This window comes from Lonchura striata, chromosome 8 (assembly GCF_046129695.1).
Source record: "Lonchura striata isolate bLonStr1 chromosome 8, bLonStr1.mat, whole genome shotgun sequence".
NCBI lineage: Eukaryota > Metazoa > Chordata > Aves > Passeriformes > Estrildidae > Lonchura > Lonchura striata.
Genome location: NC_134610.1, coordinates 20,396,325 through 20,420,812, shown reverse-complemented (window position 1 = coordinate 20,420,812; position 24,488 = coordinate 20,396,325). Strand labels below are relative to the sequence as shown.

Here is a 24,488-nt window from a genome sequence, read left to right as displayed (position 1 = left end):
GAATTCAGTGTTAAATAGCAGTGATGTTTGAAGATGGCACAGGTTCTCTTCCACTTTGTCTTCTACATGTTTATCACTCACTGCCTTGGTGCTAGAGATTATCAGCTTCATAATAGGGTGGGCAGGGTGAAACATGGCAGCATTCCTTGCTGCAGTAGTGAAAAGGTTGGGAGGCTGATTTGCATGTTTAAAGTACCACTGGAAGCAGTTTGAGTTAGTTTACTATACTTTCCACCAGAGCAGGGCAAACTACTTGGTACAGAAAGAAGCATGAGTTGTAGAACCATATAGGAAAAGACCCTTAAAATCAAATCAAATGGAAGTTATTTTGGACAAAAGCATCCAGTTTTTATATTTGAATATATGACATCTCAGGAGCTGGAGACTACTTACAGTTTTGTCCTTTTATATACTCTTGCATTCTTTTCTTTTTCAGATCAGAGTTTGGAAAATCAGTATGTAGATTCTAGAGGTAGAATGGTTACAGTCATGATAGTTCGGCAAGATCTGTAGGTAAAGTAATAACATACAAGTTACAATCTGAATGTATGTAGTATGAAAATTACACAGGAATGAGATTTATATAGAAGATAAAGTAATAACTTCTATCTTACTATCTTACCTATAGATCTTGCCTTGCCTTACTCATAAGGCATACTGTCTTCTATAAAATGTAGAGCATTTACTAACTTAAGACTTTGAAGTAAATGGTCATTGATGTATGTGATGCAAGAAATCAGTTAGTGCCTTTATCTAAAGTCATTTGCATGCATTTCTCTTTCAGAAGATTACTTGGTGACACTTTTAATGTGTCTATCAGATACCTGGAACAATAACCTACTTACATGATTATTTCCTAACCGTTTTCTAGTGTTCAATCTTTACCACAAAAATAGTATCCTGTTTAATAATTCTCCCCTCATATTTCTATTAAAAATATCTTAAAATTACAGGAATAGAAAGATATCTTTAATTCTTTCATAATTTGCTCAAATGAGTGCATCTGTAATTGTAACAAGATGTAAAAGTGCTTAAGGCACTTAACTGTTTTCATTTAATTTTTAAAGGTAGCTGGTGGAACTGTATCACATCAGGTCAGCTTCTCCTTTTTCAATGCATTTAATGCACTTTTGAATAACATGGATCTGGTTAGGAAGATATACAGTAATATAGCAGGTGCAAGAAGAGATGTTGAAGTCACAAAAGGTAAGATACATTTCCTACAAGTTTATTAATTTTTTAATTCTGTCAGTTTTGTAATTGATGATGCACTTGGGTTAAGGTGAGTCAGAAGTCAGTTTATGGCCACTGGGAAAGTGTTTTTTTAGCTGTGGGTGATTTTCATCCTCACAGGTTAGTAAGCCTTTTCAATTAGCTCATTAAAGAGAAGAATCTGGCAGAAGTTATTGTTTGAATGAGTAGCTGCAAGTCAGTGTAATACTGAGGATTTTACAGCTCCTTGAAAGAGATGCATTGTTGCTTAGAGATAGGACGTTCCTAGGGAATGTGGTGGAATGGGTTAAGTTTGAAAATCAGAGTGGTTTTATATATAGATTATGCCAGTTATTACGTAACAAATCCCTGTGCATGTGAAAGGTTGCCTGTCTTGCCACAGACATAAGCAGAGTGCTTTTGTAGCCATTTTATGACAGATTTTATCGCCACTTTTACTACCTGTATATATGGATGGGACCAGCCAAACCGTTATGTGGTAAAAAGCATGCCAAGTTATTTTTGTTCTTTTTATTCTTTTTCTTTGTTTAGCTTATATTCATATGCTCTGCATATTTTTCCCTAACAGAAGGCACAAAAGGCCTGTTCTCATCCTCCAAATTGTCCTAACAAATTTCCTAGCAATGTGTTTTGGTACAGATGCATAAATGCATCTTGCTTAGATTTGTACTGAGAAAAAAGGTTGCTGTGTTTTGCTGCTTGGACTTGTTAACTGCAACTTGCCAATTATGTCATAAACATGTTGTGTAATTTGGCCAGATGAATATCTAAGCTTGGAGTCATTCAGAGCTATGAGAGGAAGAAGTCTGGCCATGATGGGATTAGATGAGTCAGTTGCCCTTAAAGCTGTGAATAATGGACCATTTTTTGTTATGTTCTGTTATGCAGAAGTTCAGAAGCAAGAATCACAAATTGTGGGTGTTGTTTTATTAAGATTATGAATTTGAGGATTTTTTGTTGTCTTTGGTGAATATTTACCATAAGTCAGAGTAGTGGAGTCAGACGTGGTCTGTGTTAGGAAGGCCAGTTTCAGGATAGATGTTCTCCTAAAGATACCTTTTCCCTTTGCATTATGGATTTTGCTTCTTGGTGAAAGACATATTTTTTTTTTTAATTAAAATTATTTGAAAGGATTCTAAGAGGAAATTTGACAAACAACACAAATGTTGTATTTCTCTTTCCCTTTTAAATCCAGAGGAATTTACACACTCTGCAATCCACTTTGGACAAATTACACCACTGGAAATAGATATTCTCTACCAACTTACAGACTTATACAGTGTTACTGGGTAACATAATCATGAATTCTATCATTTTGCAATCATGATTTTTGTGTTTTCTGTGTGACCTCTTATTTTTGCCCTAATTTTAAAAGGTTTTGTGTTCTGTTATATTTTGTTACAGTAACTTGTTCAATGTAAACTGATTTTGTTGTGTCCATGGGTTTTGTAAGTGAATTGTGTATGTCAAGCACAATTATTAATTGTTGTATTATAGATATACATATGAAGTAGCAAAATACAATACTCCCAAAAGGCTACAAATGCACTGGTTAATGTTTTGCGTGGATCTTTAATGCATGCAAAATCTTATGTAGAAATAGCTAGAAATGGTTTGATTTGTGTATTATATTCCTTATTACTAGTAGTGAAGAACTTGCTTCTGAATAATCCATGTTTCCTTCATCTCCAAGCATTCTTTAATGCAGCGTAGCAGACTTCTTAGGTCTGCATTCAGATATGACAAGTGGTTTTTTAAAGTCAGATGTAGTTTGGGGGGGTGTGGCCAGGAATACTGTACTTAATATGTTTGATGCTTTATCTGACCATAATTTTCTTTCCTCTGCCTTGTGTAAAGGCGCTTAACTTTGGCAGATATTGAGAGAATAGCACCACTGGCTGAAGGTGCATTGCCTTATAACTTGGCAGAGCTCCAGAGGCAGGTGGGTAGAAGAAAAAAACATTGAAATTGAGTGAATGTTAACATGTACCTGCAAATGAAAAATAAGAATACTGCACTTTATCCGATTCCTGACAAGTGGAACATGCTGTGTATATTGCTGTAAGGATAGAAATGGGGCAGGCTGTTAGACACTGTATGTGTCTAGACAAGGTATGAGGTGTCAGAATGTCTGTTTAGATAAGAGCAGGCATGGATACTTGGATTCCTTACTGTGAATACATTTGTTCCCTCCTGAAAAGCCTTTTCACAGGACACAGCCCTCTATGAACTTCTCCAGTGTGAGTCCTTCCTGTGGAACCCAGTTCTTTCCAAACTCCTGCGGAGTTTGTCCCTTCCACGTGGTGCAGTCTTTTAGGAGCAGATTCACATGGGTCCTCCATGCAGTTGCAGCCTCCTTTGGGTGCATCCACCTGTTCCTGTCTGGAGTCCTACAGGGTCTGCAGGGGAATCTCTACTCCAGTGCCCGGAGCACCTCCTCCTGCTCACTCACTGACCTTTGTACCAGAAGAATTGTTTCTCTCAAATGTTCTCACTCCTCTTACCAGCTGCCATTGCACAGGGTTTATTCCTCTTAAAGACGTGATCCCAGAGATGCTGCCACTGACCCTGATGCACTTGGCCTTGGCCAGCGGTGCGTGTTGGCTCTGTCAGACATGAGGGAAGCTTCTGGCAGCCTCTCACACAGCCACCCTTGTGTCCCCCACCCCCAGACATGCAAACTCAATACACATAGCAAAAAATACGAATATTAAACACAAAGCTTATAAATGTGTTCACCTCTCACCTCTCTGATGGACAAAATACTGACTTACTTCACTTTCCAGAACTACCTTTGTAGCTTGGCACTGTTTCAAAATGAGCTCACTGATAAAAGTTTCCCTCATCACTGGAACAGAATATACTCTGTTCATACTCTTGAAGTAGTACATTATATTTTAATCTTATTCTACATTGTGTGTTAAAACCAGACACCAGAAAGCAAAATAATTTCATTTTATTTAGTTTATAAAGAACAGTCTTTTATTAGACTGTATCCTAAGTGAACAGTAAATTAAGTGTATTAGCAAAATGAAAGGTATCAGTTCATGAAGAGCAAATATCATTTCACTGTGGTCCAGCTGTCCCTGGGAAATGAAACCAATTCTGTAATCAGTTTTATATGATTTAAAAATCCCTTTGTAAAGAAAAATCTAAATTTTTACATAAAATCGCTCTGTATAAATTTGGTAGAAATGAAAATTAGCTTGCTTTCAACCATGTTTACTTTATTGTCAATTTTTTTCATTGTGTAAGATTTTTTGAAGCTTAGCAGCTGAATATCCTATGGGGATGACAGCTACAGTAATTTTCTCTTTATAAATATTCATGATTTGAAAGCTATAGCATTAATTACATTCATTTACATATCCATCTGAACACACAAGTAAACTGGAAACTTTGTGAACACTTATTTAATAATATAAAAGTGACATTTCCTTCAAAAGAATTTGATTTTTAACATTCAGTGATGCATTCACTAAGATTAATGTCTAAATGCAATGATTGGATTTTGATGAGAACTGTGTGAAGCTTCAAGAAAAAAGAATAATCTTAAACCAGCTGAAAGGCAGCAGGTGTGCTAAGCTAGGAGGAAATTTCAGTGGAATGAAGAACTAGTTCTGCTTCTAGGGCTTTTTGGGGTATTATTATTGGCATGAATCAAAAGAAATATATCTGAATTTTATAATTTATTTTCATGGTTGTTTTGATTTTATTATCCTTTGGGGTTTTTGTGTAATTTGTTTGTTGTTTTTTTTTACTAGGAAAGCATAGTGGTTTTACAATAATGAGGTTATTCCTTGGATTTATTGCTTCTATTGCTTGTAAAGGCAGTAGATTTGATTTATGCTTTTTTATGCTGGTCTGCATGTGCAGTGTGTAATTTTGGTGCTACCTAGAATTTCTCTATTCTTCTCTGTTAAGCTATATTTTGGGGGAGGAGAATATATTATTGTGAAGGGAAGTGGTTTTAGCTGTACCTTTTTATTCTGTGGAAAAATGGTATCAAATATAATCCATGTTTTTTTACAGGTAATGATCTTATCTTGACCTCATGGGCTCCTGTCTTGTGTTGTGTGTATACCATGTAAAACCTTATGCAGTGTGGGCAGGTTTTTCACATGCAGTGTAACACCAGCCCAGGGTAGCTGATGCTGAGGCTGTCCTTCTGTGGTGCTTCAGAGAGCTGAGCTACCTGGCTGGGTAGCTTTGGAGAGGGAGATGAGAAGTGTGTGTGTAGTAATCTTTGTGAAAATTCCTAATATGCAGCAGGGGTCTGGACATTTCAGCTGTCCTGGCAGAAGCACATCTGCTAAAAGTACAGGGTACTTTTAGGAAGAACAGATTGGTGTTTGGACTTTAGTATCTGCTTTACTATGGAATTTAACAGTTAATATCTTGGCCCCTTAGATACCCCAAACAAGTTATACTGCATAATATTAATTCTTCTCTAATTGCCTTAATTATGGATGGACAAAACTTTGGCCCATGTTACATGTTTTACAGTGTGACATTGTGAGCATGTCTTGTTAATCAGTTCAGTTACCTTGTTTCTAATAGCCATTTAATAACATAATTATGAGTCTCTGCAAATATTTTCTGTACAGACTGTATTATTTAGAATACTTAACACATTTATAATAGTGTATGTAATTGAAAGGATTGAGGTCAGCATTGCTCTGTAAATTAGCAACTACATGAAAAAGTCTTGTCTTCTGTTTTGAAGACGTGAAATCTTATGTTTGTGCTATGCATTAATAGATACGTAATCTTAAAATCTGTCCTGTGCTGATAGAGCCTGTCTGTGAGCTATTCTGTGAATTCCTTCTGAAGTACTGAATTTTATTCAAGTCAGAGGGGAGTTCCACGCCTTACAAATTCAAAGGCAACAGAATAGAAAATAGCAAAGTTGTTTAGAGTTTCTGTCTTCTTTTTCTTGAGCATTATTGTACTGGTTATACCAGTGTACTGGTTTGGCACAACCAGGAATATGTAAGGAGTATTTTTTAGAAGTATTTGGAAAATGTGCTTCATCCGTTAGGCACAAAAGACATTATCTAGTAACAGTATCTTCCTCCTGAACATAAAGCTAGTAATTTTTATCAGATTCTTTCTGTACCATTGTAAAAGCAATTCACAGATGCCTTTGTGTTCCTGTGCAGATTTTCAAGCTTTTTTTCATTTCTTTTTCCCTCACACAGCAATCTTTTGGAGAAGTAGGCAGACCTATTTGGCTCCAGATAGCTGAGTCAGCTTACAGGTTCACTTTAGGCTCAATTGCTGGAGGTGAGTAATATTTCTGCTTTCTGTTTCCAAGCTTGGGGTACTTTACACTGTTTTGCCAGACTATTTGATCTCATCTAAGGAAGTTATGTTGGTTATGCATGTGTAAAATTGGATGTTGGAAACCATTTTAGTTTCTTTCCTTATAATTTGGATTCTAGAACCCCTCCACAGTCCTTTGAAACTGCCAGTAACAGATTTTCTTAGTGGTAATTCAGATAGGTGTTCTTCATTCTGCACACCTTGTTTATGTAACAGTGTCGTCCATTCTCCTTGAGACTTTTTTCCTAGATCTTCATTATTGTTCTTTCTTACCACCAACATACCAGAGGTCTTACCAGCTTATATATTCTTTGTGTTTAAATGAATGCCATAGAAAATCATCACAATAATTAAATACTACAGCAACAATGACATTGCAGAAATAATACTCCAGATGCTTTCTTACAGCTGTTGGTGCTACTGCCGTGTATCCCATAGACCTGGTGAAAACTCGTATGCAGAATCAGCGCACCACAGGTTCTGTCGTAGGAGAGTTGATGTATAAAAACAGCTTTGACTGCTTTAAAAAGGTTTTGCGTTTTGAAGGCTTTTTTGGTCTTTACAGAGGTAAGTGAATTTTAAATAAATAGATATATCAAGTCAGTAATTTTTTGTCCCCTTTTTTTATTTTAATACCTCAACAGCTGGTTTCCTAAGGGAAAATCAGAATACTTGGTATCGTGTTTAATTTTGCTTTCATTTCTGAAGCTGAGTATTTTTCTTCCATTATGCACCTTTCATAATAAACAATTGCTGGGGAAGACTGGGCTTTTTCTTGTTGTTGTTAGAGATTTGCTGCTTAAGTAACTTACATACCTTCTTTTTGGGGTCTAAGTGTTGAGGATATAATTATAATCTCACAAAATGAGGATTGCAAGTTTTGGCTGGGGTCAGACATCAGGAGCAGATCAGCATCTGAGGAATAAAGATTGGTTTTGCAGCAAATATTTTTGGTTACGAGACAAAAGACAGTTACTTGGAAATGTATGTGTAAACTGGATGCAAGATCTTATGCCTCATACTTTTGCAGGTAGTTGGACTTGTTTTATAATTTTATCTTGTAGACAGAAGTTACATTATGCTGTTGGATTATGTTGCTCTGTTTTACTTTAAAATATCACCAGTGAAACTCAGAAAATTGTAGTATTGTAAAAAAATAAAACTCTTAAGTCAAATTCAGCTTTTTATCAATTAGGCTGAGTTTTAATCACATTGGTAAGGTGACTTACATACAGGGTACATGCTTGCCAGCCCTCTGAATGCATACTTAATTGAATTCTCTATTTTTAAATCTAATTTCCTATAACTTGATGAAGTTCATAGTTTTCATAAGGGATCAGCAAGGTGTTTATTAATTGGCACACCTTCGTTCTTCAGCTGCAGCAAACTCACGTGATGGCTACAGCGTTTTGTTCTACTTCATGGTGTGTTCTGTCAGTAAAGATACTGGGCAGGGTCCTTTATGGACAGTATCTAAGAAGTTTTTACATGTGAAAATCTGTGTGTTCTGGCTAAAGAATGTTTTGTAGTCTTTCAGGATTTTACTATGCAAGTAAGTACGGGAAGGAATATGTTGGTGCAAAGTTAATGAAATAGCTATAATCTGTGTAAATTATGTCTTACTGGTAAATTGTTTTCTTTTTTTGATGTTAAATCTTCTATAAAAGCAAATTCTTGAGTTAGATCTATGAGACTGATTCTTCAGTGCTGTTCTGCAATACTGTTCTCTTTCTCTTCCCCTCCCCCCATACTGTATTCTTGCACAGCAGCTTTAAAATAACTTGTTAAATTTTGTTTCTGATGTTTAATTTAGTTTTTAAATTTTGTTTCTGACATTACTCGAGCACTTTGAAATCAAGGATGATTCCATTGATGAGTTAAAAGCAGTGTTTTACACTTGAAAAAATGTTCTTTGAAAGAATGTCTGTTTGCTAAACTTTTTAATAACCTATTTAATAATTGTTTTTAAGATTGTTTAGATAAGAAGTTCATGTAGTTGTTTTGAAACTGTTAGAGTTAATGGTCAGCATGTTGCTGAGATTTGGACTCAAAAATTTAGATAGTCTGTTGGAAGTATGTTAAACCAAACAGCAGAAACACTTATGAAGTTTACTGTGGGTCTGTTATTGGGTTCTTCAATTCCTGAGCTGGATTATCCTAATTGCATTGTAATATCACAATGCACCTCTACCATAATATAATGGTACAATGTAGTTGTTTCCTGAAGTTCAAAAAATAGAATTGAACACAAACTGGAAATGTTATAATTCTAAATAAAAACTTAGAATTTTTGGTCAAGAAAATAAAGAAACTTTTGAGGCTTGGCATCCAACTTCAGAATTAATAACATTTCTTCTCAGTCCCTTACTAGACCATGATGTGTCCTACGTTCTCTGGCACACCAAATGTGTGTGCCCAGTGAGTTCAGCTACATAAAAAAAGGAAGTGGCGGGATTGTCTTGCGGTGTTTTGTCTGGTGGTCTTGGTTTTTTTAAGCATAGGCATTGCAGAACTGGATTGTCTTTTCATGGTAGATTGGAAATTCAAGCTGGGAAGGCACAATTTCTTTTTGTTACTGTCAGCCTTTTTTTGTGTTTAATACCTACCTTTCCTCAGCATAGCAAATCTGTAAATTGCACAGAAAGTACTATGTTGGAAGAACACATGACACTGTATATTAACTGTGTATATTAACTGCTGCACTTTCTATTAAAGCAGCTTTGTTCTGAGCTTCCTTTTAAGGAAGTAGTAAAAAAATTCCGCAGAATGAGTACTTCTGTGAATTTTGAACATTTAACATTTTTAGCTATGATTTCTCTGTACTTAACAAATAGTGGAAAGTGGCATCAGTGAACTTCTGTTGCTGTGGAGCTTTTTTGTTAGTTAACTGACAAAAACCTTTGACAAAATGGTATTCCATAACCGTGAAATAACATTAGGAAGTGAACATATCCAATACAAACAACTTTCTTTTAAGTTTTATGATCTAAACTTATGCCAAAATGACTGTGGAGAAAATGGGTTTAAAAATAACAGATGCTGTTATAATGTGCTATGTTTGGAAGTTAAGACTGCCATCTACTGATTTTTTTCTTAAACCTATTAGTTCCTAGAAAAGTGCATGTGCATTTTTCAAATGACAGTTCATTTACTTAGCAGCTATTTTCCAGGAGCAAGGACCTTGCCAAAACCAGTTTCTGTGCATTAATTCCTCCTTCTAGTAAGATTAAAAAAATGCTCATTAGTTATAGTGTTTAAAGAAGATCATGCTACCATGTTGAACTGAATGAGAGAAAATCCTTCTTACCCTTAGTTAACTTGAGTCTTCAGAAAACTCAGGTTAGTGAGTCAAGTAGAAGTGAGTTGATAATTTATCATAATCACGTGTCTATCTCACAATTACATCCCATTTTAAAAAGTGATTGCAAGCTGTATGGGAAAAAGATGCTAAGGGGCTAAAAAAGTCAGGAAAACTTGCATGATAATTGACATATCCAAGGAGTGTGTTTGGTCCTTAAACTTTTTTCCTTCTATACAGCAACAGTATCAGGCCTGACTTAGCTGAGGAAGGCAGATCTGGTCACACATTTCATTATAATTTTCAACAGAAATTGTAATACAGAACAGCATTCCATACTTAAATGCCATCCACCTCAAAGGATATTCCCTGTGCAGAAAGGCATTTCTGTACAGCACTGATAAAATACTATTTTCTCTATTAGGAAGATAATGTTGCCTTATGATGTCTTTGTTTCTATAGGCTTGTTACCACAGCTGATAGGTGTTGCTCCAGAAAAGGCTATTAAGCTAACTGTACGTATCTTTTTTTTTTTTCTTCCTCCCTGGCATCCTTTTGTTTGTTAACATGCACAGGATTTATTTCCTAATATGTGTGAGAGATGACCACTTACAAGCATTCTAACATATATGGCTACAGATTTATTTGATATATATTAATAAGGAAGAAAATTAATTTCAAATAGTGTGTAATATATTGTCTCTTTATTAGGTTAATGACTTTGTCAGAGACAAATTTACCAAGAAAGATGGTTCCATTCCATTCCCTGCAGAGGTCCTTGCTGGAGGCTGTGTAAGTATCTGTCCTGTATTCCTAGGAAAAGTTAGTCATGTCCAGAATAGTTGCAATGACAGTTAATGGGCATGCTTTGTCAGTTTGAATGGGAGTGCTCTTCTTTCTCCCAGCCACAAGAACTAAAAAAAGTACTTTTTCTGTTTGGAAAGCTTAGCATACTTCTGAATTAAGTTCTCTTGGAATGATGATGATGATGTGCCTAAGGACACTGTTTTGGCCCAGTTCATAACTTTCAGTTTCAGAAGTGGTTTCATTCACAAAGACTGAAGAGGAGGGTGCCCTATTCTCCCATTCCATATGTTCTGCTGGGTTACTATGCATCATTAGTTTGGGAAGATAGAGGTACTCCTTGAGAATGGATTATAGGCATGATTAAATTTCCTTCAGGGGAGGGATGGAGATGTCTAGAATGGTTTAAGGAAATCTAATTCTTGCTGAAGGTTTTAAGAAGAAAAAGAAATACACTTTTCAACTTGCTGCTTGTGAAATTTTTACTGTTGTGAAAAGATGGAAAAAAGGAACAATATAGCCTTACCTTTCATGTAACATGTATAAGTGAATTATCTGTTTAAAAGACTGTGTATAAAATGCAGCTATGTTACTCAGATGCTAATTACATCCCTCATCCAAATACAGTTAAAAAACAAACCATGTTTTTGTTGAAATTGAGGGCTGTAATTCAGTGGATGTTTTAGCAATCTGTAAGTGGTTTGAATTGATGCTGGATTTCTTTTGGTTTTGCACATTGGCTAATTTCATTTGTGGGATTCCCCGACAGTTGTTAACCCTATAATATGTTTAAGGCTTGAGTTGGGTTTCTTTTGTAATACAGACCACTAATGACTTCCAGTTGAGTAGGCTGACAGGCTGGTATAAAACCTCCTTGGCTTACAACAAAACCTGGGGCAGAAAGGTTGTTGACCTCTGCAAACTTTTAATTCAAAGAAACAGCCCTGAAGGGAGACTGCTTATAGTTCTGCCTGATTGAATTTGGCAGCCTGGTACATGCTTGAGTCTTCACCTGTCAGTGTACAAAGTTTATTTTCTGAGAAATGTGAGAAAGCAGCTCTAATGCGTAGCTAGCAGAAGTCTAACCTTTTTCTGGAAAGCTCAGTAACACAGAAAGCAAATACAGGTCATCTGTAGTGGCAGAGAACAGAATTAATTTGTGTTTGTGTTGTCCATGAATTCATAATTAAAGTCAAACATCTGATAATTTATTATTTTACATTATTTTGTACTGAAATATATAGTACTAAATTCAGTCTACATTAGAGCCTTTTTCACTTGCTAGGTACTCTTTTTTCAAAATAACTTCATTGTGTTACTGTAGCGAACATGCAAAAATTGAGGCAAAATTGAGTTTCAGATAGGCTTTCAGAGATTTGAGTGTTTTTTCCAAGATGAGTAGATTTGTAGTCCGTCCAAACAGAACACCTACCTGGCTGACTGACCTGATATTTTAATGTCCTTTTATTAATATTAATCTCACTCAATTTAGGAGAATTTTACAAAATTATAGAAGTGTTGGTCACAGTTCTAAGGGATGTTTCTTTGTAGCTTCCTCTGGATCATTTGATATCTTACCAGCTGAAGATTTTTTTGTCTCTGCTGCTGCTTAGTTCAATTTTAGCAATTCCAATATCCTAAATAGCAGAATCTTTGTTAGCAAGCTTATAAGGTTAAGAGTCTGAAAATATCAGTTGGCTAAAGCAGGGGCAATTCGATATTAGTCTTTCTCTTTTTCATCCTCAGACCTTTTTGTTCTCATTTTGACAGCTCTTTTCTGTGTTGACTTGCTTGGAAATAATATTGGTCATCACACTTCTGTTGTTATTGTGTTCTGTTTTTCTACAAAATATTAATGGGTGCAACCAACAATTTCATCCAAGGAGGCCCACAAGTAAGCTTAGTCCACTTCCTTGTAGGGGCACAAAAGGCTTTGTGTTTGGGTTATGCTACCTTTCATTTTTTCTTTATTCTCTTCCTTCTCTCTCTGTTAGTACAAAATGATGGATTAATGTGGGAATGTTTGGATTTTATATACGCCAAAATTATTTTCAGTATTTAGATTCGGGTAACTCAGGTTTCTGTGGCTTTTTCTTACTGTTTGTCGCTGAAAACACTTAAGTATTTTGCTCATAGTATACTATAAATGTAGGCTAAAATAAAACTATACTTTTTTACCTTGTCATAATATCAGAAGGAATAGCATTATGCCCACATGTGGTTCTGAGAGATGGACTTACTACTACTGTCTCTAACTCTCACTTGTGTTTAGTGTTGAACTATCTCCTCATTAACAGGAATAATGCAGTTTTGGATCATGTCTGGTATGGAACTGCTGGTGGATGAGCAAGATGAGCAAGGCATATTTTCAGCCATTTTACAGAGCTTACAGCAGAGATGTTTCATACTTTTAAAAGCCTTCCCTCTTGCAAGATACACAAAAGCACATTGTGCATGCCACAGTCCTCAAACAGCAATCAAAAGAATTCTTGTGAGGAAGTGGAGGCAGCTTGGGAAAGGTTCTAGCAGACATGGCAAATTCTCCTCTCTGGATGGCAGTGCTGTATCAAAGCTTATGTATGGGGTTACAGTCTTCTAAGACCCCCACACAAGGACAGGTGAAACCTTTGGCATTAAGACAGTGGCAGTTCAGGAGACCCTGTGTAGGCTGGTCAGTATCCTCAGCTCTGGAGTATCTGGAAGCTGTACTGTCCAGCAAAGGGGCCGCTCACGGGCATGTCCCTCCAGAAGTGCTGATACTGAGAGACTGAATCACTTTGGCCAAAATCTTACTTCTCAGTCTCCAATCATTCTCAGCTACTGTCCACTTAGGGAGTAAAGCTGCGTTCGCAGTAAGGAGAAACTCCGTCATTCTCACAGCGGTTACCAAAGCTTCCGCCCAGGCAGAGCCTGCTCGTGTGGTCAGCTGCCTGTCTGGTGTCTTTCCTTCCTTACTGCAGGGCAGGGACCTCCCGCAGGCAGCCTGTGCCCTATGCTCCTTTAAACCTTCCTGCTGGCTGCTGGGCAATGTAAATGTCACTGGGAACTGCAGGGTCTGCTCTGTCAGAGCCCAAATATTCCCAGCTGCTCTCAAGCTGTAGCTGTATTTGAAAACAGAGCAGCTACATTGGGCAGCTCAGTTACAGCAGTCAGGTCATACCTGTCAGTGAAAGGGCTCTTGTCCTTGATGGATGAAACTGATATCCCATCTTCCTACCTGTAGCTTGAAGTATGCTGGTTTGTTAATCATTAACCACACTATCCATATTTACACATGTTCAGAGCAAACAATTTATTTCCCTACTGTTACTGTAATTAATTGAATTACATTCCGTTGTAATTCAGTGATTAACCTTCATTCCTGAAGTTTTTAGCCTCCATTAGCTTTGAGTTGCAGGGAGGCTGAGTGAGGCTTTGGCAATGCTTTCCTCTATCCCAACAGAGGCCTGGGAAGCAGAGAGCGCATGCCTGATATGGACAGTGCTTCCCAGAGGAGCTTACACGCATGGCACATGTGAGTACATGGTGAAGGGCAAGGTGCTCGAGGGAGCTGCTCATCCTCACTTGGGCAGCAGTGCTGAAGCAGACACCTAATGCTGTGTAAACGGTTCATGGTTACTGTTACAGTAGACAAAGATACTGTCATTTTAGGCTGTAATTCCTATGAGTTATAGGGGAATTAATAGATTCTTCCCATCCTGTACGTGGTGCTTAACATTTTGAATGGATGAATTGTGTTCCATCAGAAAGATGCTTTTGCTTTATGCTGTCAGAAGGATGATGTGGGGTGCCAGGCAGAAACGGTCTTGAGAACCTTTGAGATGCAGGCAATGCATCTGATGATAATTAGAGCTTGGGATGTGTGTATGTGTGTCTGTGTTTGCACATACATACACAGAGAGATTCAGATTTACCACTGATTTTTAAGTTTTCATGAACATTAAATCTAAGATTCAGTCTAAATATTTTTGGTATACTTGTAAGAAATATTTTTCATACATATTTATGTGTATATTTGTATACATACACACAAAAATGCATTTTGGTGTATCAGGCAAATAGGAATCTGTCAGATATTTAGTTTGGAAAAAATAATGTAAAATTTTAGTGGTTTTGTTTAACAAGAACAAAAATACAGAATTATAGCTATCAGACTGTTTTCCTTCAAAATACTGAAGATATGTTACTTCTTATATTATACTTCAAAAAAATAAAGTTAGAAACAGAATTAAACTTTACTACTTTACCTTGATTTCTAATGTGGACATTTAAAATTGGGGAGAAAATGATTGCTTAACAGAAGAGACAGTAAACTGACTCTAGGTTCATGAACCATGTCAGCTTTGCCTAGAGAAAGAAATGCAAGTTCTTTTGATGTTTTTAAACAAGACTGTTTTAAGTAACATTTTATTTTAGCTGCTTCTGTGGGACATAGTTGTGGTCCAGGATGTGGTGGTTTCTAAAAGGAAGGAAGGAAGGGCTTGAAGTAGGCCTCTCCCCTTTGGAGGATATGCCTCTCGGGTGGAATTGGAAAGGGCAAGAGGTCTCATGTTACAGGGTCATTTGTGTATTTCCTTCAGCCTTTGGCATGTCATGGGGCGTTTGCTGTGGGATCTCAAACTACATCTTTTCTCTCATAACCTTTGCTGTCAGATTTAGTTCCTTTATTTGCTCCTTGTAGAGTTATTTTACATGACATTAAGGTTAAGTAGAAGCTTTTATTACTGGTATTTTTGATGTGTATGAATAACCTCCATTCAGAAACAAATTTGTCAACCTTTTTTAAAGTGTCTGTTGCAATTTATGTGTGAAGCGAGGATTTATGAGAGAGCAATCTAGATTTACTGCACCATCTCCAAAAGCAATTCAGCGAGTGCAATGTATACCTCTGTGTGCATCTACGCGTGCACACGTATTTAACATACAGAGCTGACAGCTGAAGTAAGAGACTTTGAAAAAGAGTGATGCTGATTGCTAATGATTTGCACAGGAGCGTGGAGATCTGTACTGCAAACCTACATGCTTCCAGTTCATTTTTATTTGGAGATCCTTTGTGTCATTCTTCTCTACATCCTTTTCTGCAGAGTGCTCTTCTCCTCCCCAAGGCAGCACTCTCCTCTGCCTCACACGTTCTTTGTCACATAGATAGCCACCTTTTACTTAAATAGAAAACACAGACAAAAACCACCCTTGGATTCATTCTTTAAAAAATACACTGTGAAAATGGGAGTTTTCTCGTGTTACATGTTCTGTATTAAAGTCAAAGGTTGTCCTGTCTGTGCTTGTGGTCCACTGAGGGACCTATGTACCACTTCACTGAATGCAGTGCTCCACTTCGTGTGAATCAAATCACTGCTGGCAGAAAAGTTTGCCAAACTCCAAGTAAAACAGCCTAAGTCAAGACTTGGCTAGAAGGACATACTGGTAATAGGGACTATTTAACTGGGTAGCTAGGTGATTACAGCTCTTTTGGAGAAAGCTGCCTGTTGAGAAGTCTGTCAGCACTGTAAATACTCAATATTCAATGTGTTGATGTAATTAAAGAGCTTTTCAATGTGTTTTCTACTGATAATATAAACCTGACCACCAAATAATCTTCTAATACTGATGGAGTACATAATTCTGTATTAACTGTATAGAATTTGTAATGTAATGCTTCTAATTAGTGGTGCTACTAAATTATTAAAATGTGTTGTGTTCAGTGTCTTTTGCTTTCTGTATCAGAAGAGGGCTATGGCTGATTTTAACAGAAAGGTAGGCAGCTGTGCACCTAGGAGAGGAAAATGTTAATTGCAGGAAGATTGAATTCAGGTTAGAAAATAGAAATGTTTACAAATTGGCCTATTTGTGTTTTCTGTGGTGGGTGTTAGGCAAATAGGAAGAGTTATTTTGGCAGCTCTGTAGGGTGTGCTAGTTTTTAACATTAAAAATAAAAAATGGAATTTCACATATACAACAAATAATACATATTTAATAGGCAGGTAGCTGGTATTTGTCTAGAAGGAGTGAATTTCTAGCTTAGTGTTGCAATCTAAAGTTACCTGAATTTTTTTGTGTGGCCCATTGTATTATGTAGCCAGAACACACTGCTTAACATTTTATCTACCAAAATTATTTTTTTAAAGATACAGGGAAATGGTAAACATTTGAAATTGGCTTCATGCTTAATGTAATGCAGACAACAAAAAAAAAAGTTAACAGAAATTGCCAGATGCAAATTTTATAAATTTTATTTAGGTTGGAACTTTGCTCAGCAAGACAGCCATTGCATGCATATGTGTGTGTATGAACTGGAAAAGGTGAGATGAGAAGTAAAGAGAGTCTAAAGAATGCCTTTGGACAAATGAATAGTGTCAGATAACTGAGTAAACACAATGCAGTAAGACCAAGGAACATAGAAGATGGGAATCCCTTTGGCTTGTCTGGGAGTGCTTGTGATATTCCTGATGATTGCAACAAATGTCCACAAAAACAGTCTTAGATTTGCTTTCAGAGAGGTGAAGATGTGTGGGAATAAATTAAGATTACCTGTATAGACTGATTATTTGAGTGAGAAGTGTTAAAGACAGTAATTACAACAATGGAAATAATTAATCAAAAGCAGCCCCACTGTTTGGATCAAGGTGCTTCAGTAAAGCTGTTGCAGTGGTGATTTTCAATGTCAATATTGAGTGAAGTAATAAACACGACTTGCAGTAAAAGGCTATCAGTTCTCAGTAAAGGCTCACTGAAGTATGGGATGCTTGGTCAGTGGTGTTGATGCTTCTTGCTCCCAGCCCATAGATACTGCTGAAGTGCTGGGTCATTCTCAGTAGCTGATGGAGGGTTGCAATGCTCTTTTGTCTCTAGGCTAGAATAATTCAGATTACCAGCTTCTAAACTGTGCATCAGGGCTAATCTCAAATTTATTCTGCCTGCTGCTGGAGAGAGCAAGATTGTGCTACATGTAGAAAGGATTAGTGTTCATCAGTTGTCAATCAATTAGCAGAGAACACCATGCAGGCTCTCCAGATGCTGTATCAGACTGTTGACTTTACTTCACCACACCCCTGTATGCACGGCCCTTTCCTAACCCCCCAGCATACTAGAAGAGTTTATTGCTTGGGCAATTTAGAAGTGGTAAAAAGTTTTAACTGCAGATGTTCTGTGCTGTTTACTTCACTAAAATTTGATGGGTTGGAATAATCGATCAGAATTAAGAGGAACTTTTATATTGTGCAAGAAATGCTTTTAGAGTTGTCTATTCAAGCCAGATATTCTATATATGCCACAATTTTTAAGGAACTGGGTTTATTTCTTAAATGAAAAAAGGTGGCTTAGGAAGAGGGAAGCTTAACAAGATTAGTAAAGTATAGCTGGATTGTGATGAACCACGAACTTCTTCAGAAGTGAATGGTAATACCTACAGCAAACCAGGGAGAAATCTAAACATGTCATTCTAAACAGGTTTAAAAACTCTGAAACCTAACTGTCAGATTGACTCTCTCTCGAACCTGGGACACAGTTCTTTGAAAGTCTTTGGCTAAAGTGCAGAGTCAGAAGCAGCTTTACAACACTACTGCTAGGGAGTTTGCAAGACAGTCCTTCAACACTGCCAACAGAGTATTTCCTGCAAGTAAAATCTGTAATGCTCAGCTCACAAATATGACACCTGTTTCTGTCTAGTATAATATTTTGAAATGCTAGACTTCCTATTTAAATTTTATATTTTGTTTCCACTTAGGACTAATACAGGCTGCTAAACAAAACTCCAAACACCTTTTCTAATAATTTAAAATTACACTGTTAAATGCAAATTTACCTTTTAAACAGCATTACTTCTAAATGCAAATAGCATGTCTACACATTGGTGATGGATTATTTTTGAATAAACATAAGGTCTTTAAGTGTATTTGCTGCTCTAGTAGCACAAGTGTAATGATTATTTTAGTTTAGTATTTCCTGTAATATCTGATAGACTTTTAAACACAGCCATGACTTCTAGAAAGTGCTGTCTAGGAGGAAAGCAGACAAACTGAATTAATTCACCTCGGGGGCTATAAAAACATACATGTAAAAATCTATTTTTACAAACCCATGATTTCTGATCCAGGTCTTTTGACTCCCAGACAGGTGCTTTATTAAATCTCTCTCATATATTTTTACATGAAAATATCAGCCAATGCAGTGAGAAGTCAAGGCAATCATCACCTTGCAAAAGTCAGTATGTCACCACATGCTCTAGTAACGTAATTTACTTTCTTTTTCCTTGGGTTTGCAGGCAGGAGGTTCCCAGGTCATCTTCACTAATCCTCTGGAGATTGTAAAGATTCGGTTGCAGGTAGCAGGAGAAATTACTACAGGACCCAGAGTCAGTGCCCTATCTGTTATAAAAGATTTAGGCTTTCTTGGTCTTTATAAGGTACGTACTTCTGCTTTGAGTGCCTTCGTCATTTTTTGCTAAACTTCTATACTGTTGAAACAAAAACTGTTAAAAACATCTTTTGAATTTAAAACCAGTCTCTTCCTGCAGGGCAGCCCCACAGTGGAAAACTGAAGAAAACTCACTTCTATATTAATGGCAGTGGGATACAAAAAAATACTCCCCCATTCTATCCTTTGGGCTTTTATGCCAAGCTACAGGGAGTCCTGTATTGCAGACCTGCTGGCTTCTGGCACTGCTCATTTCATTTGGTGGGGTTTTGTGAAAAGTTTCTTTAGCTTTCCCTGTGCATTTTTTTATATTTATTTTGAATCTCTGTATCTCTGTTGTTATCTTTGCAGCAGGATATTCTCTTTGTCTTAATAATTTGATGGCAGTGAAACAGTAGTGAAGTTTAGTAGGATTCAGATTTTAAGAAGTTAAGTGGTGGGATTTGTCAATAAATTCCACTGAAAAAAAAGCCTGTTCCGTATGGTACTTCAGCAAAATGCCAGTCAACAGATTCCTTCCCTGCAGGTATACTTACTGCCATCATTGCAGATCAGGTGTAATGGAGCAGAAGCTATTAGTTTCCTTAAACAAGGAAGAGTGTTTCTTCCTGTATCTTCTGCCAGCGCAAGGGGTAATACGTAAATTCAGCAGTTATATTAGCTGTGCACTTACAAAACATTGCTTTATGTGATTTGCCCATAGACCTACAATAATACTATAAAAATGTGCACATTTACTTTTAGAGCTGAAGATTTTGTTTTGAATTTGGTAGATGAGATTTGTGACCATTGTATTTCCTTATTAAACTGCACCCAGTTTGCAGTGTTTTTTCTCTTTTTGCTAATCTTCCAGTGCAGCTTCTTTGGTCAAACAGATGATGATCAGTGTGAGGTCTTATAGTGCTCACTGGTATTTTAGTAGTGCCTTTGTGTTTGGTGGAATAAAGGCTGGCAGGGACTGGTCTTGCTGCTTCCCTGGTTGTCAGAAAGACATAAGGATTGCTCTCTGTTACTTACCAAAATTATACATGAACCTTGAATCTTCCTCATTCCATACACTTAGTTTAGGTATGCTTTATTCTTATTTTCAAGTTCTCTGTATCATCTGTTCCCTGAGACATTTTCTGTGTAGTTTTTCTGGTAGATCAAATGAGTTTGTACTTCAGGGCTCAGGCTGCTTGCTGGATATCAATTTTAGCCTTATTTACAGAATTTATTTGCATTATGTCTCTTTTCTCTGTGTCAGGGTGCCAAAGCATGTTTCCTCAGAGACATTCCCTTTTCTGCAATCTACTTTCCGGTTTATGCTCATAGTAAAATGATGTTTGCTGATGAAAGTGGCCATGTGGGAGGGCTTAATCTCCTTGCAGCTGGAGCCATTGCAGGTAATTTTGCAGAATGTTTCCTAAAAGTAATTTTTTTTCTTTTAGTGAGTAATATTTAGTATTCATTCAGTAGCCCCATATAAAGGAAGGGTACTGTACCATTGTATCTGATTTAATCTAAATTTGATCACTGTTATCCTTAGTGGGAGGCGATGTAATTTTGATGAGAGCTAATTACATTTGCATAATGTGGATAAACAGCGTAATGCAGCTCAGCAACTTGTAGTCAAATTTGATCTGTCTGTCTCAATGGGGTTTTACTTGTTACTGAGCTCTCAGAGTTGAAGGCTAATTTGAATCTTTGATGAACATAAAATGAGAGATCATAAGAGCTAAGAAGAAAATTACTTACCCAGGTTTGGACTGTGGAATAACTGAAAAGAAACTTTGTCTAATGTAATTGCTGAAAACAGGGCATTAGTTTGTAAAGAAGCTGAAGTACCATACTCTGAAATTTAAAATACTCTACAGCATCTCAAACAAGTTTAGTATAAAGACAATATGCTGCTGTGATAAAAAGTTGTTTTTACTAAAGGCAGGGTGTATAAAAATAGTAGATGTAGGAACTATAGTGGTGGATATGCAGATAGAGATGGCCAGATTCTGCACTGCCAAGGATGAGCTCTGCAGATGAAAACTGGGTATTTGCATGCAGCCTTACAACAGTGAATGATTCAGTGTCAGAATCTGCAGTTCAGGAACACCACTGGGCTGAGCAAGACCCTTTGCTGCTTGTTACGGTTGTAAGGAATCACTGTAGAGATATATACATCAATTGGGAGTGCCTGTGTGTGAATAGCAGTTTCCCATATCATACTTGACACATAGGCTTGGCAGCATCTTCTGTTGATGTGTTCAGTTGATGTGTTCCTCATGCCAGAGGGAAGGGAGACCACCTAGAAAACATCTAACAGATTTGTCGCCCCTTTCATTCTTTAGTATTGCAGAACTGCCAGAAATGGAAAATTATTTCGCTTATTATACACATACAATACTTATATATACTGTTAATTTGTATTTTCTAAAATACTTCTTCAACTGCAAACTCCACAGTTTCTCTTTGTTTCATTAGTGTTTCTGTGTTGCTCATACTAAGGGATGAACCCTATTAAAAACGTATGTAAATTTCATAGGCCTCGTTTTATAGCATGTGTAGGAATCTGCCTTTCTGAATTGCAAATTTCACATTCTCAATTGCTCACTCAGTCCCGGTTACACGTGCACAGCAGGCAAGAATACAGTCTGAAGGGATCTGCCTGTCAGGAAAATCTGCATATGATTGCTGTCAGTGTATGCCTGCAGGCTTAACTGCAGTGCTTCTGTTTTAGTTTAAAACCTGGATTGGTCAGTGACACTTCACAGTTTGGTCAGTGACACTTCACAGTTTATCTACACCTATACAGTCAGTTACTTGTTAACATTTTTAATTCAGTGTTAACCAGTTGTTAAAGTTTAACAGAATTCAAAATTAATGTAATGATTTTAAGTTAGAAGATGGTTCCTCTTTTTAGGGGGATTAAGTTTTTATAGTATTTAGAAGTATTCAGAAATATCTCAGATAACACAGTTATATACTGTGGAGTACATTTCTGAAAACTTTCTCCTTTCCTTTGACTAGCAAGCCGAGAGTGGTGCCTTGGAACTGGAGATTTGTTCTTCCATCACTGTTGGCTAATACCACGCTGTTGGTACTAAGCAGACTTGTAAAACACCTTCATTGTCCTCAGTCTTTTTATGGCTTGCCTACTGAAGTAAGCAGCATCTATTCTCCTACAGAACAGTCCAAACAGCAGTTTCGACACATTTCTATAGAATTGCGGCTTTAAGCAGTAGTTTTTCTCATCAACACCTTTTACAAATGGAGGCATAGGATTCAATTTCTAAACCAATCATCTACATAATTTGCAAAATACATTGTAGAGAATAAACAAATACACTAAATGTGCAAAATTAATTTTTATATATTACATATGTATAGCAAATTTTATCTTGTTTCAAACTACTGCTACAGCTAGACCACTAGAAGATGCTGAGAATGGGTTTTTATAGTTTATTTCCTTTACTACCACTTTCAGCCGTTAAATTTAGAAGAAAGTCAGAATTATTATCTCAGGCATGACAGTTTATATGAGCATCAAGAGTAAGAACCTGCATTTTTTTGTAATGTCTAGCCCTCGTAAAAGATATGAAAGTTTCCACTTGTGTTTTTCACTTGTGTTTCCTCTTTTACAAGATCCTTTGTGCAAATTAAATGTGGTTTTCTTCTAAAAGGTGTGCCTGCTGCTTCTTTGGTAACCCCTGCTGATGTCATCAAGACAAGACTGCAAGTGGCAGCTCGCGCTGGTCAGACAACATACAGTGGAGTTATTGACTGCTTCAAAAAGATTCTAAGGGAAGAAGGCCCTTCAGCTTTGTGGAAGGGAGCTGGAGGTGAGAAAAAAAACTAAAGCTGACCCCAAATCTGTAAATTAGCACTTGCTTTGTTAAGGAATTAAATCAGAGCAGTATTTAGAAGGTCTGATTGTGAAAAACACAACATCTTGTTAAAAATGTTTAGCTGATCTCCTGAGGAATTATTTTATTTGTTTAACACTATGATTTGTAATATTTAACAGCTCGTGTGTTCAGATCTTCACCCCAGTTTGGTGTTACTTTGGTCACTTATGAACTTCTGCAGAGATGGTTGTATGTTGATTTTGGAGGCCTGTAAGTCAAGTATTTGTTATTTAGCTTGCACAAAACAACTTCTAGATTTAAAGAGAAAAATTAAACTTTTTCATGCACAGAACTCATTAAAACTTACTGACTTTGAGCACCTGTACTTAAAATTGCAGCACGTAAAAAATTGCCCTAGCCTCATATAATTGAGGGAAACTTGCATGCCAGTTCTAAACAGATGAGGAGATATATAGCCATTTCATATTTACTTCAGTACACTAATTTGTATTTCCATTGTAGCAAGATAGTTTTGTCCAGTTTCCTTGTGACACTGGAAGCTAAAAGAACTTACGAAAGTATCCATAAAAATTTAACTTCAGTTTTGCATTTGATTTAAAGTTAAGTAGTGGTCTGACCCCATTCACTTCACCATAGGAGTCAATTAATCAAGATCAACTTTAAGAGTCTTCCATATTCAGACAAAAGACTTAAGTCTATTTAAAGTTCTTCTTATGAAATCTAGACTAACAAAATTACCTTTTTTCTTTGTTCAAACAGCAAGCCCGCTGGATCAGAATCTACCCCAAAAACACGAATTTCAGATCTTCCTCCTGTTAACCCTGCACATATAGGAGGATACAGACTTGCTACAGCTACGTTTGCTGGTATAGAAAATAAATTTGGTTTATATCTTCCAAAGTTTCGAGCTCCTGCCACAACCTCAGCTTAAGCACACAGTAGCAGCTGAGTCCTGAAAAGATATTTCAAATGAACAAAGTGATGCAGTGGAAAGAATTCACGAGAGTACTGCTGTATTTTTTTCCAGTCAGCTGCATGTGTTCTAGCTGAACTGAGCTTGCAAATCTAATTGCTCCTTTCAAATATTCATACATACCTGCATTTATTTATTTACACACAAGGAACTGATTGAAGCTGTGGTTCTTTGCCTTGTTTTAACCAGTGGCATGAAGCTGTAGCCTAGACTTTGCCTTGCACAGTTTGCATTTAATGTTACTGTACATATTGTACATCTTTGTACAGAGACATCAGGGCATATATACACGTACATTTATATAATGGGTATTGCAGTTCAAAATAGTTTGAAATGTACAGACATTTTGAAGGTGTTTTGTTAACAATCGTGACAATAAAATGTTTAAAAATGCTTGTGTCAGTTCGCTTCTTTGAATTTATAGGAAGCTGTCTGGTATGATTGTTTCTCCCTCCACAGAAGAAATGTGAAGATCAGATGCACCCATTTAATGAATGGACAGGACAGAGCTCTGCAGGAATGCCCTTCACAGCTAGTTACAGCAAAGGAATTGAAATCCAATGTGCTGGCTTGCAAGTGTTAGAGAACACGGTAATTAGAT

At 36.8% G+C, this 24,488-nt stretch overlaps 1 protein-coding gene across 1 annotated transcript in view; it reads left to right on the top strand.

Annotated features, from left to right (window-relative positions):
* The window catches only part of SLC25A12 (solute carrier family 25 member 12), a 45,164-nt gene extending 20,884 nt beyond the window's left edge, over positions 1–24,280 (top strand). Inside the window, exons 7-18 of the mRNA XM_021552419.3 lie at positions 1,068–1,206; positions 2,429–2,522; positions 3,091–3,175; positions 6,435–6,519; positions 6,967–7,125; positions 10,319–10,371; positions 10,568–10,648; positions 18,921–19,061; positions 20,319–20,457; positions 22,729–22,887; positions 23,073–23,163; positions 23,674–24,280. Coding sequence (XP_021408094.1) covers positions 1,068–1,206; positions 2,429–2,522; positions 3,091–3,175; positions 6,435–6,519; positions 6,967–7,125; positions 10,319–10,371; positions 10,568–10,648; positions 18,921–19,061; positions 20,319–20,457; positions 22,729–22,887; positions 23,073–23,163; positions 23,674–23,845 — 1,398 coding nt within the window. The 3' untranslated portion in view covers positions 23,846–24,280. The remainder of the gene's footprint in view (positions 1–1,067; positions 1,207–2,428; positions 2,523–3,090; positions 3,176–6,434; positions 6,520–6,966; positions 7,126–10,318; positions 10,372–10,567; positions 10,649–18,920; positions 19,062–20,318; positions 20,458–22,728; positions 22,888–23,072; positions 23,164–23,673) is intronic.
* Positions 24,281–24,488: the final 208 nt, after the last annotated feature.